The sequence below is a fragment of the Oryzias latipes genome, chromosome 2, assembly GCF_002234675.1.
Source record: "Oryzias latipes chromosome 2, ASM223467v1".
Classification (NCBI taxonomy): domain Eukaryota; kingdom Metazoa; phylum Chordata; class Actinopteri; order Beloniformes; family Adrianichthyidae; genus Oryzias; species Oryzias latipes.
This window is the reverse complement of record NC_019860.2, coordinates 7,252,725-7,270,604: the sequence shown is the minus strand read 5'-3', so window position 1 is coordinate 7,270,604 and position 17,880 is coordinate 7,252,725. Positions and strand designations below refer to the sequence as shown.

At 41.9% G+C, this 17,880-nt stretch overlaps 2 protein-coding genes across 2 annotated transcripts in view; one reads left to right on the top strand and one right to left on the bottom strand.

The window, feature by feature from the left end:
• The first annotated feature begins 4,392 nt into the window (after positions 1–4,392).
• The window catches only part of LOC105355240 (protein NLRC3), a 591,340-nt gene continuing 577,852 nt past the window's right edge, over positions 4,393–17,880 (top strand). The window contains exon 1 of the mRNA XM_023962218.1: positions 4,393–4,654. Coding sequence (XP_023817986.1) covers positions 4,587–4,654 — 68 coding nt within the window. The 5' untranslated portion in view covers positions 4,393–4,586. The remainder of the gene's footprint in view (positions 4,655–17,880) is intronic.
• The window catches only part of LOC105355269 (oocyte zinc finger protein XlCOF22-like), a 123,122-nt gene continuing 117,897 nt past the window's right edge, over positions 12,656–17,880 (bottom strand). Inside the window, exon 3 of the mRNA XM_023962354.1 lies at positions 12,656–13,141. Within this exon, the coding sequence (XP_023818122.1) occupies positions 12,957–13,141 (185 nt within the window). The 3' untranslated portion in view covers positions 12,656–12,956. The remainder of the gene's footprint in view (positions 13,142–17,880) is intronic.

Genomic DNA, 17,880 nt, shown 5'->3' with positions numbered 1-17,880 from the left:
GTGGAGTGACCTTTGACCTTAGAGAGAAGTGAAAGAAGAAGCTTTGAAAGTGAAGATGAAGATGAAGCTCTTTCATTCTGTCTGCAGAGATGATCTGTGGCTGCAATCATAGACCTCCATGCACTCGCTCACATGCGTGCACGTTCAATCCAGCGTGTGCGTGAAGGTTGACGGCGCTCCAACAGAGAGCTTTGAGGGGGAGGGAGGAGTGAAGCAGGGCTGTCCTCTGAGCGGCGCCCTCTATGTTTCAGGCAGCAGAATGGATGCTGAAATCACTCTGTCAGGAAGATATGAGGCCACGCCCACTGAGGAGGAGGAGCCTATTCCACAGCAGGAGGACCTGCAGGTTCCAACAGGAACCCTGTGAGAAACAGCATCTGCAGCTGAAGGACAGCAAACAGTGTTTTCTGTCCCTGACATGTTGCTCTGTCATCTCCTTTGTCATGACCCTCCTCTTCAACAGGGATGAAGCTCCTCCACCAAGAGTCCACGTTTGTTCTCCAACCTCCTGCAGGTTCTGATCTGCTTATTTCTGATTGGTCAGAACCTTCAGATCCAGACACCTCAGCATTCTTCCCAGAACTGCTGGTTCTGAAGCTTCCTTCAGTTTCTGCTTCACTTCCTGTCAGAGCAACACTCCCACTGCATCAGGATGAAGAGGATCCACCCTCATCTTGATCCTGTCTTCATGGATCCAGAGTCTGCAGGACGATCCACAAACATCCTGCAGCATCTGAGAGGCAGATCACCTCCAAGAGGACTTGTCATTCTTTCTTAGGCCCCACCCCCTTCCATCACTCTTGGTGTGGTTAGAAATCAGAGATGAATCCTGTTCAAACCCCTCAGAGCCCAGAGCATTCTGGGAGACCATCTTAATTCAGATGAAATGATGGGATCAGAGTTTTTGTGAATTCACTTTGTTTCAGTTCAGAAAAACGAGAGAAAAGTTTGAAACCAGAACCTGTTTGGATCCAGAACCGAGACGAGGAGCTGAGATGTGGAGACTAGAGTGGAAGGATCAACAACTCTGCTTCGTCCTAATAAACAGCAGCTCAGTATGATGAAGAGCCACCGATCAGAGGTCATGTGATCAAATCCTGCAAAACCGTTCAGGATAAAGAATGATGAAGCTGATTGGTCCAATGTAGAACACTCAGCAGAATCAACACAACATGAGGAAGTGATGTGTTCTTAAAGCAAAACAGAAGAGAAGGAAGCAGAATCACTGATCTGAGCTGCAGCTGCTTCACACGGTGAGAAGAGACGACTCTACAGATCTTTAGGAAAATCTACTTTGTTTCTTTGTTTGTTTGTTGAACTTTGTCTTCACTAACTTTACTGTTTGTCTCTGATTGTTCAGAGAATATCTTCTTCTTTCTCTGTAAACTCTCATCACTCTGCTGTTTAAAGATTTGATCTTATTACTGATCAACAACTGAGGATCAATTCTCACTTATTGATCAATTTCTGTTTCACTGATTTATGAAGAAATGGAAACAAATTGTGTTTTTATTGTAGATTTTCACAGAATAAACTGTTAGTGATTACAGAAGTGAAAAAGCTGACACATCAAAGTGGTTCAGATCAGCTGACTGCTGCTTCCTGTCTAAACTTTCAAGAACACAGAAGAAAGAGTTTATGTCAGAAACACAAACCATCATGAAGCTCTGGAGCTCAAAGGTTTCATTTCTGACTCCAAACCTTCCTGGGCCCTGTTCCAGAAAGCAGGTTATGCTAGCTCCCACGGTAAGTTTGAGGCTAAGGAAGTTAATAACCTCAGCTTTTGGTTCCAGAAATTGAGGTATGTTTCAGGGTAGGTCAAGTTGCCATGGCAACTCATGCTCTGAACATAACCTGGTAGGTTTAATTGAAGGTTAGTTTGTTTACAGAGAGGTGAAGCAGCATGGCATGTCCATTTGAAGATGATTTAGTGGATGAAGAAGCTCAGATAAGAGGGTGACTCGACCACGAATCAATGCTTTTTCTTATCCGAAGGAATGTTTAATGGAGCTTTATCAGTTTTCCAAAGACTTGTGAATTTATTTAAGGAATCTTTTGAAGCCGTTCATATCAAACGTGACACACCGTGGAGCAGCACTGAGCAGATTTCATGCATCGCGCTTCGATTTTTTGTACATTGTAGGTGATGCAGAACATGTGGGAAAGGCAGTTCGCACAGTATGTCTGGTGTAGGCACCATAACCATTCGGCCTGCAACAACCGTTCGGGGTCCTTCGACTAGTGCTGACGTCACATTATGTGATTGGCTGTCAGTTGGTCCGATGACGTTTCAGATAGTGATTGGTCTGGACAAATGACGATACTACCATAGAAGAAGAAATTATGCGGTCCGTTGTAAACAAACAGAACTTCGACGTAGAGCGAGATTATCTTCTAAACGTGCTTTTATTATTGTTATGATTATCATTAAGTGTATTTGCAGCCGAACGGACTGCGGTCTGCACCCTTCTCCGGACACTATAGCAAAGCGTCTTCCCTTTCTGCGAACATTAATCTACAATGCGCCGGCTGCTCTGCTCAGAGACACGGTTCACTCGTGTGGAGCAGCAGGTTCATTCTAACAGCCACAGATCTTTTTAAAAAGTGGGTTGTGCCAAAATCTCCTTATAAACACTACAAAGAATAATGTCAGACACAACTTAGAAGGGAAAAAAACTTAAGGTCACAAAAGGAAAAATGAAATGAAAATATGTAGAGCCCGAGCAGATCTCCACGCTATGTAGTTTGTCCAAGTGGGGCTACCGTAGTGTGACGTTATCCTCAGTCGAAAGGACCCCGAACGGTAAATGCAGCATGAATGGTACACCGGCACTCAAACGCTTCCTAGGAACTTTTTATTTCTTTTTTGCTGTGATAAAAAGGTCAATTTAAAAAAATAACTGTTCACATACTGTTTCTCACCTTGAGGTTTTGCTTCAGCAATTATATTCCAAGGCTGGTCTTTACTGCATTAAGTTGTATAAGGTCATCTCAAGGTCACATTTTCTAATTTGTCTTAGAAGATGGACTTTATATAGCTCTCTGCCAGGCAACTACAACGACAAAGTCATTCCTCATAATTGGAATTCTGTCTGTTTTTCTTGATGCTTCATGTTTCCTGAAGTGTAGAAACAGAAACAGGAAGTTTGGTATTTCTTTGTCAAAGTGACTGAATGGAAATGTTGCTGCTGCAGCTCCATGTCTCCACCTGGTGGAGGGAGAGCAGAAGTGCAGCAGCTGATGGCAGCTTCCTCTGCCTCCAACTGCTGTCTGACTGCATTCACCTGAACCTGAGAGGAAACACAAGAGAAGAGCTAATCAGTGGAGGAGCAGCTGATCTGTTGGTGAAGGAGGATCACAGCTGATGATGAGGAGGGTTTCCTCTGCAGGGGAAGGAGGAAGGTGTGTGTGAGCTGATGTGGATCCAGTGAATCCAGCAGCATGGATCAGTGGGAGGAACCACAGGAAGTAGCCCCTCCCTCTAAAAGCAGAGATGGTAACCATGACAACCAGAGCAAAGCTCAGAGGTGAGATGAACATCTCCAACTGTCCATGATCTTCTCCATGTCAGAGCTCAGCACTCACACCAGCAACCTTCATTCCTCACAGGAACCAACCTGGACCTGGATCTGAATCCAGCTGGGGGTCCAACAGGAATGACAGACCAGAGGATTATTTAAATGAATTCAAAAACAGTTGTTCAAGAGTGAAACGGTAAGTGTTTTTTAAATACTGTACATCTTATGGATGTAACGGATGGACAATAATTTATCGATTGAAGATTTTTTTCCCAAAACGAAAATGCCCGTATGTCAGAAGTAGGCAAAATTGGTTTTTGATGTAACAAATATTTTTCCATCAGGATCCTACAGATATTTCAAACTGACTCTGGATCAGGATCTGAACCTGGACGTGTTTTCCCCAAGAGTAAAAAATCATCGGTTTCTATTCCTGATTTCAAAGTCATCCGTTCAGGACTTAAACAGTGAGTGTTTGTCAGAGTTTTTTGAGGCTGGATTCTAGTTCAGATGATCAACAGTTTTCAGATTAAGGACTTGAGGTCTGGTTCAGTTCTGGATCTCTCTGATCAGACTCACTTGGAGCATCATGTGTGTGATGAGATCTTTTCAGTTGAGTCTTCTGAGAGTCTCTGAGAGACATCAGAGATGTTGGAGAAGAAAACATGTTGACTGCTGACTCTGACTGACAGCAGCTCCAGTCTAATGAGAAGAATCACTGCAGACTCCTAGGATTCAGATTTTCATGCTTTCCAAACATCACATTGTTCTAGTTTGACTTTCTGCTATCAGAATTTCTACATTTCTACATGGAGAATTGGAATCAGCTTTTCTAGAAAAAAGTCTGGATTGACTGACAGAAAATGCTGAAACCTTTTCCCTCCAACTGGAAACTGTTGATCCAAACATGTCATGTTATTCCAGACTAAACAGCTCAGTCTGTGTTCATGTCAAAGTCCATCAGCTGTTCATGAAGAAGCAGATCCTCCAACACTCTGATGGTTTTGTGTTTGCAGAGGTCAACAGGTCACACAGAGACTCCAGTCTGCAGCCTCCAGCTGTGGCTCCATGAAGAGTGACCGATCCAAAGATAAACCTCCAAACTTCAGAACTGAACCAGGACCTTCAGACTCACAGTAAGAAGCAGTTTCTAGTGAACAAAGCAGAGTTCAGCTCTCAGCAGGAACAACAATGTTCACATCAAGAACATCAGCTGATCCATCCAGGAAGGTCAACCATCTGCTGTGATGCTTTAGGTCTGAGAGGAAAGAAAAGAGTTGAACAACTCTGGAGGACACAAAGCTCAGTCTGTGAGGATGAAGCAAACAGCTGAACTTTTCTCTGACCTCAGTCCAGACATGAGCTCCAAACACAGCTAACGCATCATTTAGACCTTCAGATGGACTAGATCTGCTCTGGTTTCAACCTGGAAACACATTTGCTCACATTCAGCACAGTCTGGATCACAATATCTGAGTCTGAAGATCAGAGAGGATCTGCTCCATGATCAGTTAGTCTGGAACTTCCCACTGACTGCTTTGATTGTTGTTCACTAACGTTTCTCCTTAGTGTCCACAGAGAGAAGAAGAGGAGTGGACCCCAGTCTGCAGAAAGACCCAGAGCTGGTGAGTCAGAGCCTGATCATCTGCTGATGGATTCTTCTGGAAACATGTGGAACACTCATGAAGGAGCTTTCTTCTCTGCTCTTCCAGCAGATGTTGGTCTGCAGGAGATGTTTGGAGAACATCAGATCAGTCTGAGGAGCAGAAGTGAACATGTGGCTGAAGGAACTGAAGAAGCAGGAAGAGAAACGCTCCTCAACAGGGTCTACACTGAGCTCTACATCACAGAGGAACTGAGACCAGAGGGTCACACCCAACATGAGGTGATGCAGATGGAGACCACCACCAAGACCAACCAGCTCCATGACACTGCAATCAAGAACCCAGACATCTTCAAAGTCCTCCCTGACCAACACAGATCCATCAGAGTGGTTCTGACCAGCGGAGTTGCTGGAGCTGGAAAAAGCTTCTCAGTGCAGAAGTTCACTCTGGACTGGGCCGAGGGCTTGGAGAACCAAGACATCAGTGCTGTGGTTCCTCTGTCCTTCAGGGAGATGAACTTGATCAGAGATGAGCAGCACAGTCTTCTCACTCTGATCCAGCTGTTCCATCCAACACTCCAGAAGATCCCAGCAGAACAGCTGTCTGTCTGCAAACTTCTGTTCATCTTTGATGGTCTGGATGAAAGCAGACTTTCTCTGGACTTCAACAACAGTCCGCTGGTGTCTGATGTCACACACAAGTCCTCAGTCAACGTGCTGCTCACTAACCTCATCCAGGGACGTCTGTTGCCCTCAGCTCTGGTCTGGATCACTTCCAGACCTGCAGCAGCCAATCAGATCCCTCCTTCATGTGTGGACAGACTGACAGAAGTACGAGGCTTCAATGATGCTCAGAAGGAGGAGTACTTCAGGAGGAGGTTCCCAGATGGAGAGCTGTCCAGCAGAATCATCTCCCACATCAAGGGCTCCATGTCCCTCTACATCATGTGTGAAGTTCCAGTCTTCTGCTGGATCACTGCTGTGGTTCTGGAGAACCTGCTGACCACAGAGCAGAGAGGAGAGCTGCCCACCACCCTGACTGACATGTACTCCCACTTCCTGATGGTCCAGACAAAGAGGAAGAAGAACAAGTACCAGCAGGAACATCAGACAAGTCCACAAGAGCTGACAGAGACTGACAGGGAAGTTCTTCTGAAGCTGGGGAGGCTGGCATTTGAACATCTGGAGAAAGGAAACATCATGTTCTACCAAGAAGACCTGCAGCAGTGTGGTCTGGATGTCACAGAGGCCTCAGTGTACTCTGGAGTTTGTACTGAGATCTTCAGAAGAGAGTGTGGGATCTTCCAGAAACCGGTCTACAGCTTTGTTCATCTGAGCGTTCAGGAGTTTCTGGCTGCAGTCTACATGTTCCACTGTTACTCCAACAGGAAGGTAAAGGTCATTGAGGACTTCCTGAAGGACAACATGGAGAACCCATCCCTGGATGAGTTTCTGAGTAGAGTCATGGAGAAATCCCTGCAGAGTCAAACTGGACACCTGGACCTGCTGGTTCGCTTCCTTCATGGTCTCTCTGTGGAGTCCAACCAGAGACTCTTAGGAGGCCTGCTGGGTCAGACAGAGAAGAATCCAGAAACCTTCCAGAGAGCCATAAAAAATCTAAAGAAGATCAAAAGTAAAGGAGTCTCTCCTGACAGAAGCATCAACATCTATCACTGTCTGATGGAGATGAAGGACTTCTCAGTTCATCAGGAGATCCAAGAGTTCCTGAAGTCAGAGAATAAATCAGAGAAGAGACTCTCAGAGTTCCACTGTTCAGCTCTGGCCTACACTCTGCAGATGTCAGTAGAGGTTCTGAAGGAACTGGACCTGAACCAGTACAAGACATCAGATGAGGGTAAACGGAGACTGATTCCAGCTGTGAGGAACTGCAGAAAGTTCACGTGAGTCCAGAAGTGATTGTGATGATGAATCTGATCAGTGTTCAGATCTTCAACATTCATCTTCTAGCATTTATTGTGACACACTTCAGTCCAACAACAGCATTTGAAGAATCAACACAACTAGCATTTAGATTTGATTTCTGGAATCAAGTCAAACTCTCCAGATTTTATCCTAAAATAAATAACTGCTCGCAAACCTTCTTACTGATGTCTCCATTCAGAGCTGCCGCTATAGACCACTTTAGTCATCTATTCTGCTCAGTTTTCCATTTGGACTTCCGTCTAATCAGATTACAAAGAAGGAAAGGCTGGAAAATAATTAGGACTAAAAAACATGAAAGAAGAAAATCAGTTTGTTTTTAACACTCATATGATCGTTATCCAAAGAAGGATCATATGTGTCCAAATGAAATCCAAACCAGAACCTTCTGAAAGGTTTGAACACACCCACTGAAGGTTCATTTCCACAATGTCAGGAAACTGGATTCAAAGTTCTGCAACAGAACAGGGAGATGAACTGTTGTTGTTTACAGCTTTAGAGCTGAAAATAGATACAATAAAAACTTGAAAATATCGATTTGGAAATGAAAACAGAAAACTCTCAGAAACTGGATAATAACCAACATTTGAAAACTGTCAAAATTCAACCATCATCCTCATCATCCTCAGAGTGACAGCAGTCAATTCATCATGAGATCACCTGTTTCTATCTTTGTTTCTCTTGACAGGCTTCCAAAACGATGATGACTCTCACAGATTCACTGGGAAATTGTGGCCTCAGCTCTGAAGTCCAACCCGTCCCACCTGACAGAACTGGACCTGAGCAACAACGTCCTGGAGGATTCATCAATGGAGGTTCTGTGTTCTGGACTAGAGAGTCCAAACTGCAGACTGCAGACTCTGAGGTCAGAACATTGAAGCTGCTGGTTGGTTCATTTCTACATTTGTAGTTCTTTACTGAAGCTGACAGGTTTGGATTCAAATGTTTTCTGGATTTTCTACAAATTGAACATCTTTGATTATTTGAAGAGTCTGCAGTGGAAGAAAATGGCTGCTTAGATTTTCTTTAGAACAAAGATGTTTCCATGGCAACAAAAGGTTCAGCTGTTGAAACATTTGACAGATTTCTGAGTTTAACCCTTAGATGACCCCACCCTTACATTGACGTGTCCTCCCTACTATGACAAAGGTGGATAAAGGTGGAAAGATTTCATGTAATCCATGGACACCAGTGAAGATCACAAATCATTGAAGAAAAAAGGTTCAGTGCATTGTCTAGTGGGTCTAGATGACCCAACTTCCAATGGTAAAATGGAATAGGATAGCACAAGGGTTACAGAGTCAGAAAACAAACAAGAACTCAAACTAATGACAGACAAGTCATCCTGATCAAACCCACACCCGCACACACACACACACACACACACACACAGAAACAAGTGTGAGTGCAGACTAGAGAGGAAAATCAGAGAAAGAAGGAGTTTTAGTGCAGAGAAAGGAAAGAATTGAGTAAACCTGCAGAGGCAGATCTGTAGCTGCTTCTCGGTTTAATGTCAGACAATATTTTCAAAGGCTCTTCTTTCACCATGCATACTGCCCTATGTTATATCCAAATAACCCAATTTAAGTTTCATCAGTCCACAGCACCTTATTGTAAAACTAAGCTAGCCTGTCCAAATGTGCTTTAGCATACCTTAAGCTACTCTGTTTGTTGCATGTGTGCAGAAAAGGCTTCTTTCGCATTACTCTTCCATACAGCAACTCCTTGTGCAAAGTGCGCTGAATAGTTGATGGATGCACAGCGACACCATCTGCAGCCAAATCATGTTGTTGTCTGTGGAGCTGGTCTGTGGGTAGAGTTTGATTGTTCTCACCATCCTTCACCTTTGCTTATCTGAGACTTTTGTTGGCTTGCCACTCCAGGCCTTAACAAAAACTGTGCCTGGTCTTCTATTTCCTCGCTATGTTCCTCACAGCTGAAACTTCTGAGCCAGGTTCTCGTATCTTTTCCATGATGTTAAACCATCTTTGTTTTCAGATCATTTAATGATTGTTTTGAGGCACCCATGAGGCACCAACTCTTCAGAAAAGATGCAATGAGCAGAGCAACTTGCAATAGGCCACCTCAAATACCTAGGTCAAGGGTCAATGAGCTCATCAAACAAATTCTGTGTTCCAATAATTAGTGGTTAGGGCATTCATTTCCGTAAATCCTATTAACTACTTTTCACTTCTGAAATATCACTGTGTTTGTCAGCTATATGATATATATGATATATTTACCGGAAATTGCTGATCCGAACAACCAATGACTTATGGAACAAAATCTTGTACTTTACCTACAACCATGATGTACTATCCTTCTTTATTGAGATCTGATATAAATTAAAAGTTAAACGCGGCAGCCAGCAAATTTTCCAACCTTCTACGTCTCCCAGAACGTTGAAAGGAGAAGTACACTTTTGACTAACCCATTTTGTTTCATTTTGCGTGTTCGTGATCACTGAGATGAATTTCCTGAATAGACGGTATTTGAACTTGATCTCTTTTGTGAAAATAGGTCAAGAGATCAAAAATGTGAAAACATCTGAATTGTATCAGGTATCCCATTTTTATTTTAAGAAACACACTTTATAGGCCTACTAGCCATCCACTGCATCATTTCTTCACAGCAAACCTGGTGCTCTTACCTTCTCTGGGCTGAACAGCAGAGTGTACAATCACAACAGAAAACACACCAAACACAGCAAGATATGAAAAGAAAAACATGGCTTCCTATGTTGGGGAAACCGCTATACCCTAGTGTTCCCAAGAGGGCCCTCTAAGAAACCATCCCTTCTTCTGTTAGCCAGTGAAAGGGATCCTTATGCCAGTGTCAATGATTTATAAACAGAGCTGGGCGATAAAAGAATAACGATACATGTCGTGATATAACTTTTTCTCGATAGAAAAATTTGTTTATTGCAATAGACTTTTTTTTTGAAGGGGTCAGAAATTAAAAATCGCCAGTTAGAGCATTTTCTCCTCCTTGACAAGTGAAAGTTAGAGGGTTAGTCACCACATGGGGAGTAAACATTTGGTGAATTATTTTGTCGTCTCCTCCTCCAATGTATCTTCACGCGAGACAAACAAGTGCATGCAGGACACTCCCAGCAGTTTTAGCTGAAGAAAAAGCGGAACATGTCGCGGTTTTTAAACCTTGTGCTATCATAGGCATTTTAACATTGGGAGTTGGGTCATCTAGACCCACTAGACAGTGCACTGAACCTTTTTTCTTCATTGATTTGTGATCTTCACATGTGTCCATGGATTACATGAAATCTTTCCACCTTTATCCACATTTGTCATGGTAGGAATAACACATCAATGTAAGGGTGGGGTCATCCAAGACAGTGGTCCCCAACCACCGGGCCGCGGCCCGGTACCGGTCCGTGGGAAATTTTGGCACCGGGATGCACAGAAAGAAAAAATGATTTCCATTTTATTGTTTTTTTTTTGAAAAAAACGTTTTATTTTGAAAAGTGACCGGATCGCGGTCACTTTTTCATCGTTTGGTGTCACGATCGAGTCGCGACACCAAACATCTCGAGATACACCCCGATGTTGCTCATGTGATGTTCTGTTGTTGGTGTGACGTTACGAGGACACCGTTAATAAAGTTGCACATGATTACACAGTGGATTTACGTTCATTATTATTATTGCTATTATTATTACTAAAGACAAAATACCACGGTTCACCCCCCCCGGTCCGCAGTATACATGTCTTGCGTTTTACCAGTTCCCGGTCACAAAAATGTTGGGGACCACTGATCTAAGATAGCACAAGGATTAATAGGATCCAGTCAGAACTGGAGGATAAAGTTACTTCACTTACAGCAGCAGCAGTCACATTAATTAAAAAGTGTTGATTCGGAGACAGCGCTGTTGTTAGACGCTAATGATATGATGCTAATAATGCTATGCTAATAAGTTGTTCCGTATGTCACCTAAATATAAACACAGACCAGTTTAAATGTGGACAGTATTTTCATGGACTGGACTTATTGACGTGGCGGATAAATATTACAAAATTAATTCATAAGACATCAATAAAAAATACTATTTTCTTAATATAACAGAACAGTGTGCACTGACGACACAGAAACAGCTCTTTGCACAGCATCATACCATTAGAGTCTAACAACAGCGCCGTCTGTGTATTTCTCTCTAACACAAAGGATGATTATCTGTGTTAAAGGTAATTAACAAAGTTCTGTCTAATTTAGCCTTGCTGTTGGAAAATTCTTCAATGTCTCTTTCGAGTGTTTTTGTTCTATAAATCAAAAGAAAATTTATTTTCCAACTGTCAGTTTAATCTGCATTTCTGCCATGCCTTTTGAAAAATGTATTTAGAAATTAATAATCATGATGATAAATGTTATTTCAATTCCTCATCTGTTTTAACTTCGTTTTAAATTTCAAATTTGTTGTACTTAAATTGTATTTTTTTATTTTCTATCAACACACTTTTCTGTCTGATTGCAGGTTGAAGGACTGCAGTTTGTCAGAGATCAGCTGTGAAGCTCTGAGCTCAGCTCTGAAGAAAAACCCGTCCAATCTGAAAGATCTGGACCTGATCGGGAACAAGAACCTGCAGGATTCAGGAGTTCTTCATCTCTGTGGTTTTCTGGAGAGTCCAGACTGCAGACTGCAGACTCTGAGGTCAGACTCCATGTTTCAGTTGTGTTCAGATCAATATGATGACAAAGTTGTGTTGACCCACAGTAAGCAGAAATCTCCAGATTCTGATCTGCAGCAGCATCTTCCTGCAGCTGCTTGTTCTCTTCAAAGATCTGCAGAACTTCTTCTTTTCTTCCTGCAGCTGCTTGTTTCAAAGCTGTCTGCTGACATTTGTGCTCCACAAAGTTCTGCTTGCAGCCATCAGCTCTTCTTTGTGTCTTTGCTCCAACAGACTCCTTTAAATCTAGTGCAGAAGAAGCAGCCGTGCACGCTCACATGCACTCTGAGTCCTGCTGTGTTTCAGCAGATGCAGCTGAGAGTCCATCGGCTGATGTTTGTGAGCAGACAGTGACAGAGTCATGCTGCAGCTGGATGCTGCTCTGACAGACACATCCTCCACAAACATCCTCACCTTTTCATCCACATACATCATCACATCATCCATCAAAGCTCCCGGCAGCTTCTGACTCTTCATTCAAACTTTGAATGTTAAATCAAAATGTAATGAAAGTATGCGAATTTTGGCCGCACCCATGAAACAGTCTATGAAGAGTCAGCCATGCCCACACCTGCTGTACCGTGAGATGTCAGTAGGAGAAAATGGTTTGCCTTCCTAAGCAGATAAACATTGAAGGGGTATAAAAGCTGCTATGTAATCCACCGATCCATCCATCCATCCATCCATCCATCCCCATCCATACACTATCTGCTCATCCTGGTCTGGCAGCAATCTAACCAAAGATGTCCTAATTTTCATCTCCTCTGTTGTTTCTTCCAGCTCCTCTGGGAGAATTCCAGAGGAGCAAAGAGTTCCACATGAAACTCAGGGTCATGAATTTGTGTTAGAGTAGGTGATGAAGTAGAGACAATGAATTTGACTCTTCTTTCACAGAAAATAGACAAAGTGACAAATTTTAAGTTTTGTAGCAAGAGACTTTTATTCATGTAACACAGTTATTTCCAGCATTTTCACTGACAAATCTAATAAACCACTACAACTAAAATAACCAAACATATAATAAACACATAACTCAGCATATTTGTCCTTTCAATGCAGAAAGTGTGCATTGCTTCAGTCTAATTGTCAAATGCAAAAAGCAGTTGATGTTTTTGTGTGGGCACAGATAAATGGATTCTCCACATTTGAGTCTGGCCATCAAATTGTGGACATTTCCAGCACTGACACCCATTTACCACCACTGGTCAGTGCCCGTCAGCACCTATGTCGACTTCCTGTGCAGGAATTATTGGGCTGGACCTCAGCAGTTCTTCCTCTCAAACTGTTGTTCAACAGACAGAAGGAGCTGCAGCTCTGATGGTTGGATGAATGATGAATCCTCATCAAAGTCTTCATCATTGCTCCTTCCATCGTCTGTCCTTTCCTGCTATCATCATCAACTGGTGTAGAAAACAGAAATGGCTTTAGAAAAGAGCAGACAAAGTGATCAAAAAGAGACTTAAGAGAACAGCTGTGTTTGAAGCAAACTGATGATTGGTTCAGATTTTCTTCATCAATTGAATTGATGGAGGAGAACTGATCAGGATGATTTTCTGTGCTAAAGGTTCCTAACAGTTTTCATTAATCAGCAACTTTGTTTTCTTGAATCTTCGTCCTCTGTAAAATATCTGCAGGGGCTTTAAACTTTTTTTGTTCACTTGATGTTGTGTCGGATTCATTAAAGTGTGTCGAGAATATTGATTTTTGAATGATTTTTTAACTCATGATTCAAAGTGATCTACAATTCTCAATTAACAATTCACTTTGCAATGTGATGATGTCATTTGAAAATGCATTTTACAATTTAGGATTCAAGATGAAGATAAACAAATTAATCTGACATTTTGTAACCCGTATGGTATCCTAGGCACTTTAACATTGGGAGATAGATAGATAGATAGATAGATAGATAGATAGATAGATAGATAGATAGATAGATAGATAGATAGATAGATAGATAGATAGATAGATAGATAGATAGATAGAAATAGATAGATAGATAAGATAGATAGATAGATAGATAGATAGATAGATAGATAGATAGATAAGATAGATAGATAGATAGATAGATAGATAGATAGATAGATAGATAGATAGATAGATAGAAAAAAAAAAAAAAATAGATAGATAGATAGATAGATAGATAGATAGATAGATAGATAGATAGATAGATAGATAGATAGATAGATAGATAGATAGATAGATAGATAGATAGATAGATAGATAGATAGATAGATAGATAGATAGATAGATAGATAGATAGATAGATAGATAGATAGATAGATAGATAGATAGATAGATAGATAGATAGATAGATAGATAGATAGATAGATAGAATAGATAGATAGATAGATAGATAGATAGATAGATAGATAGATAGATAGATAGATAATAGATAGATAGATAGATAGATAGATAGATAGATAGATAGATAGATAGATAGATAGATAGATATAGATAGATAGATAGATAGATAGATAGATAGATAGATAGATAGATAGATAGATAGATAGATAGATAGATAGATAATAGATAGATAGATAGATAGATAGATAGATAGATAGATAGATAGATAGATAGATAGATAGATAGATAGATAGATAGATAGATAGATAGATAGATAGATAGATAGATAGATAGATAGATAGATAGATATTCTTTATTGATCCCACATTGGGGAAATTCAATTGTCACAGCAGTTCCAAAAAGCAGAGAAAAGTGACAGCAATGTGCAAAAGTGAGGGGGGTTCCCAAATGTGCAAGTATACAAATACAAAAAATGTGCAAAAATAGAAAAAAGTAAAGTAAGTAAGTAATAAATTATGTACACTATTACAACATAACACATATTATGCCTAACAATAAAGTTAAATAAATAAAGTAAAAACACAGAATATACAGATGAGCTATGGATGTATGAAAACAGGTTTGTACATGCATATTTAAACAGTGGCATTGTACAATCTTACAGCTGTTGGGATTAATGACCTGTGGAACCGTTCCTTCCTGCATGGGGGGGGTGTAACAATCTGCCACTGAAAGAGCTGTTCAGTGCCTCCACTGCCTGATGTAGTGGGTGAGAGGTGTTGTCCATGATGGATGTTAACTTGGTCAACATCCTCCTTTCACCCACTTCCTCCACAAAGTCCAGTGGACAGCCCAGGACAGAACTGGCCCTCCTGACCAGCTTGTTCAGTCTCTTCCTGTCCCGGTCTGTGCTGCCTGCTCCCCAACAGGCCACGGCGTGGTGGATAACAGAGGCTACCACAGAGTCATAAAATGTCCTTAAGAGAGGCCTGCACACTCCAAAGGACCTCAGTCTCCTCAGAAGGTGGAGGCGACTTTGGCCCTTCTTATACAGGGCATCTGTGTTTTGAGTCCAGTCAAGTTTCTTGTTGAGGTGAACACCCAGGTACTTGTTGGGTCATCTAGACCAGTGGTCCCCAACCTTTGTAATGCCACGGTATAACATCACACAAAGTTTTCACGGACCGGTCTTTCAAAAGTAGGCTGATGAGTAATATAGCAGCACTAAGACGAAGCGGGAACAGAGACGTGACAAGACTAACCTTGAGCTTTTATTTTGACATGCATGACATTGTACATCACTCAGGTGTCATCATCCTCTCCCCTTCCCACACTCATGGTGCAAAAAAAAAGTGTTGACTATTAAATGTAGCTATCTTTTTTTCCCGGAAGTGGAAGGCTCCTGTTCTGTCTCCTGGCTGGTGTTTTCCTCTTGGCAAAGAAACTTTCCAAAGACGTTTGTTCTTTACTCATTTTGCTAGCTACTTGGTTTTATTTTAGCGGTAACTTATCATGTAACCAAGAAGAGCGCCTTGACCTGCGTCTAGAAACAGGGGTGGCGAACAAGTTTTACACCAAGAGCCGAATTCTTTCACTGTGAAGGCCCGTACACACCGGGACGAATATTCGCCAGCGTTTTTCACCACGTTTTTGTGTTCACACCCAGGCGATTTTCGCTGACGATGAGCCGAGTGAACATGCAATTTCATTCCCTGACATTAGATGGCGCTTAATGTAAAACAGAAATACTCCAGTACACAAGGTGGCGCTGCGCAACTTTACGCTTCTTAAAGTCGCTTTTCGCTCAGAAGAAGAGAGCAAGTATTTACGCGCTTGTCAGAATCATACAAAGAAAACATGAATATTTCAAGCAGCAGTTGCTCCAACTTGGTTCAGGGATATTTTAAAATGTCCGTCATTATTTCGTTGTGGCAGTGTAGACGCTACTCTGCGTCTATCTTCTTCGCTGGTATGTGTGCTCAGAAAGGCAGTTTTGTGTTTGAGCGCCCCAAGTTGTGTTTTACAGTAACTTCAGAAGCTCCAGACACGTGTGCAAAAGCGCTATTCTCATTGGTCGTATAATTTTCGACGCGGCGCGTCGAACCAAAAAAAACGAACCCGAGGCGTTTTTTAAAAAGTGACGCTTTGACGCGTGGCGTTTTTTCGCATCGGTGTGCACACTCACATTGGTGCCCTTTGTTTAGTCACGAGGCGTTAAATGTCGGCGAAAATCGCGGGCGAAATTCGTCCCGGTGTGAACAGGCCTTGAGAGTCATAGAGCCACACCACACACTGACCTGCCGATACGTACACACACAAACACACAATTAAAGCTGTATTACTTGCCATTAAACACTCCTCTCCCTACAGCACAATAGCAAGTATTGTACTTCTGTTTGTTTCAAGTTTTATTTCAGTTGATTAATAATTTTAACCTTCAGTAAAAAAAAGAATTCTTCAATAAGATTTTTATTTATAGTTTTATGATGGATCTTTGTCATGAAAACCGATTAATTGATGACATTTTTATGAAAATTGCAAACCTGCTTGAAACCTGCTTCCATCTAGCTCAGCATTGTATTCACTTGAACTCAACCGTCAGTACCCAAACATCATAAACCTCACTTCTGCTCATAGCCACCTCACTAATGGTTTTACCCCCCAAGATTCCCCACTTCCCATGACTCTTAGGGGCTGAAGGCGGGGCTAACCCCCGGATCGCCACAATATGATGAGACGCAAAGAGCCGCATGCGGCTTGAGAGCCGCGTGTTCGCTACCCCTGATCTAGAGTGACAAAGACGGATGTAACAGAGAATCAGGCAATTTTTCAAAATAAAACATCTTTCAGATTCCGAAATAAATAAGACGGAAGTAATGTAAGTTATTTATTCTTTCTCTGCAGCCCGGTACCAAGTCACCCACGGACCGGTACCGGTCCGCAGCCCGGGGGTGGGGGCCCATGATCTAGACCCACTAGACAGTGCTCTGAACCTTTTTTCTTCAATGATTTGTGATCTTCACTGGTGTCCATGGATTACATGCAATCTTTCCACCTTTATCCACCTTTGTCATGGTGGGAATAACACGTCAATGTAAGGGTGGGGTCATCTAAGATAGCACAAGGGTTAAAGAATTCAATATTAATCGGCACAAAAATCATAAAAACAACGACAAATTTACTGACGAGGACCGCAATAAAAACTCCAACAACTGCAATGATGATATGCTGAACATTATATATTCACAAAAAAGGCTAAATTCAGTGAAGCTGTGACAGAAGTTAGCTATGTTGTGGTTTTGGAAATGGCCCAGCATAGCAAGTCCTTCAGTGACGAGGAGTTTGTAAAAGAATGTATGCTGAAAATAGCTGACATTGTTTGTCCAGAGCACAAGAAAAAGTTTGAAAAAATAGGTCTGTCATATGAGACAATTACTAAAAAAGTAGAGTCCGACAGCAACTTGGAAAACATCTGGAGGGCCTGAGGAGGGGAGCTTTCTCCATGGCATTGGACGAGAGCATGAACGTCTCTGACAAAACACAGCTCTCAATTTTTATTCGAACAGTCACAGAAAACATTGAAATAAGTGAGGAGCTGCTAAGTATGGAGTCCTGACTGAATTTACAGAGTTCCTGGACCTCCAGCTGCATCACTGCTCCTGAACACACTTTTCTGTCTGATTGCAGGTTGTGTTTCTGCCGATTGTCAGAGATCAGCTGTGAAGTTCTGGTCTCAGCTCTGAAGAAAAACCCGTCCAACCTGACAGAACTGGACCTGAGCTACAACAACTTGCAGGATTCAGGAGTTCTTCATCTCTGTGGTTTTCTGGAG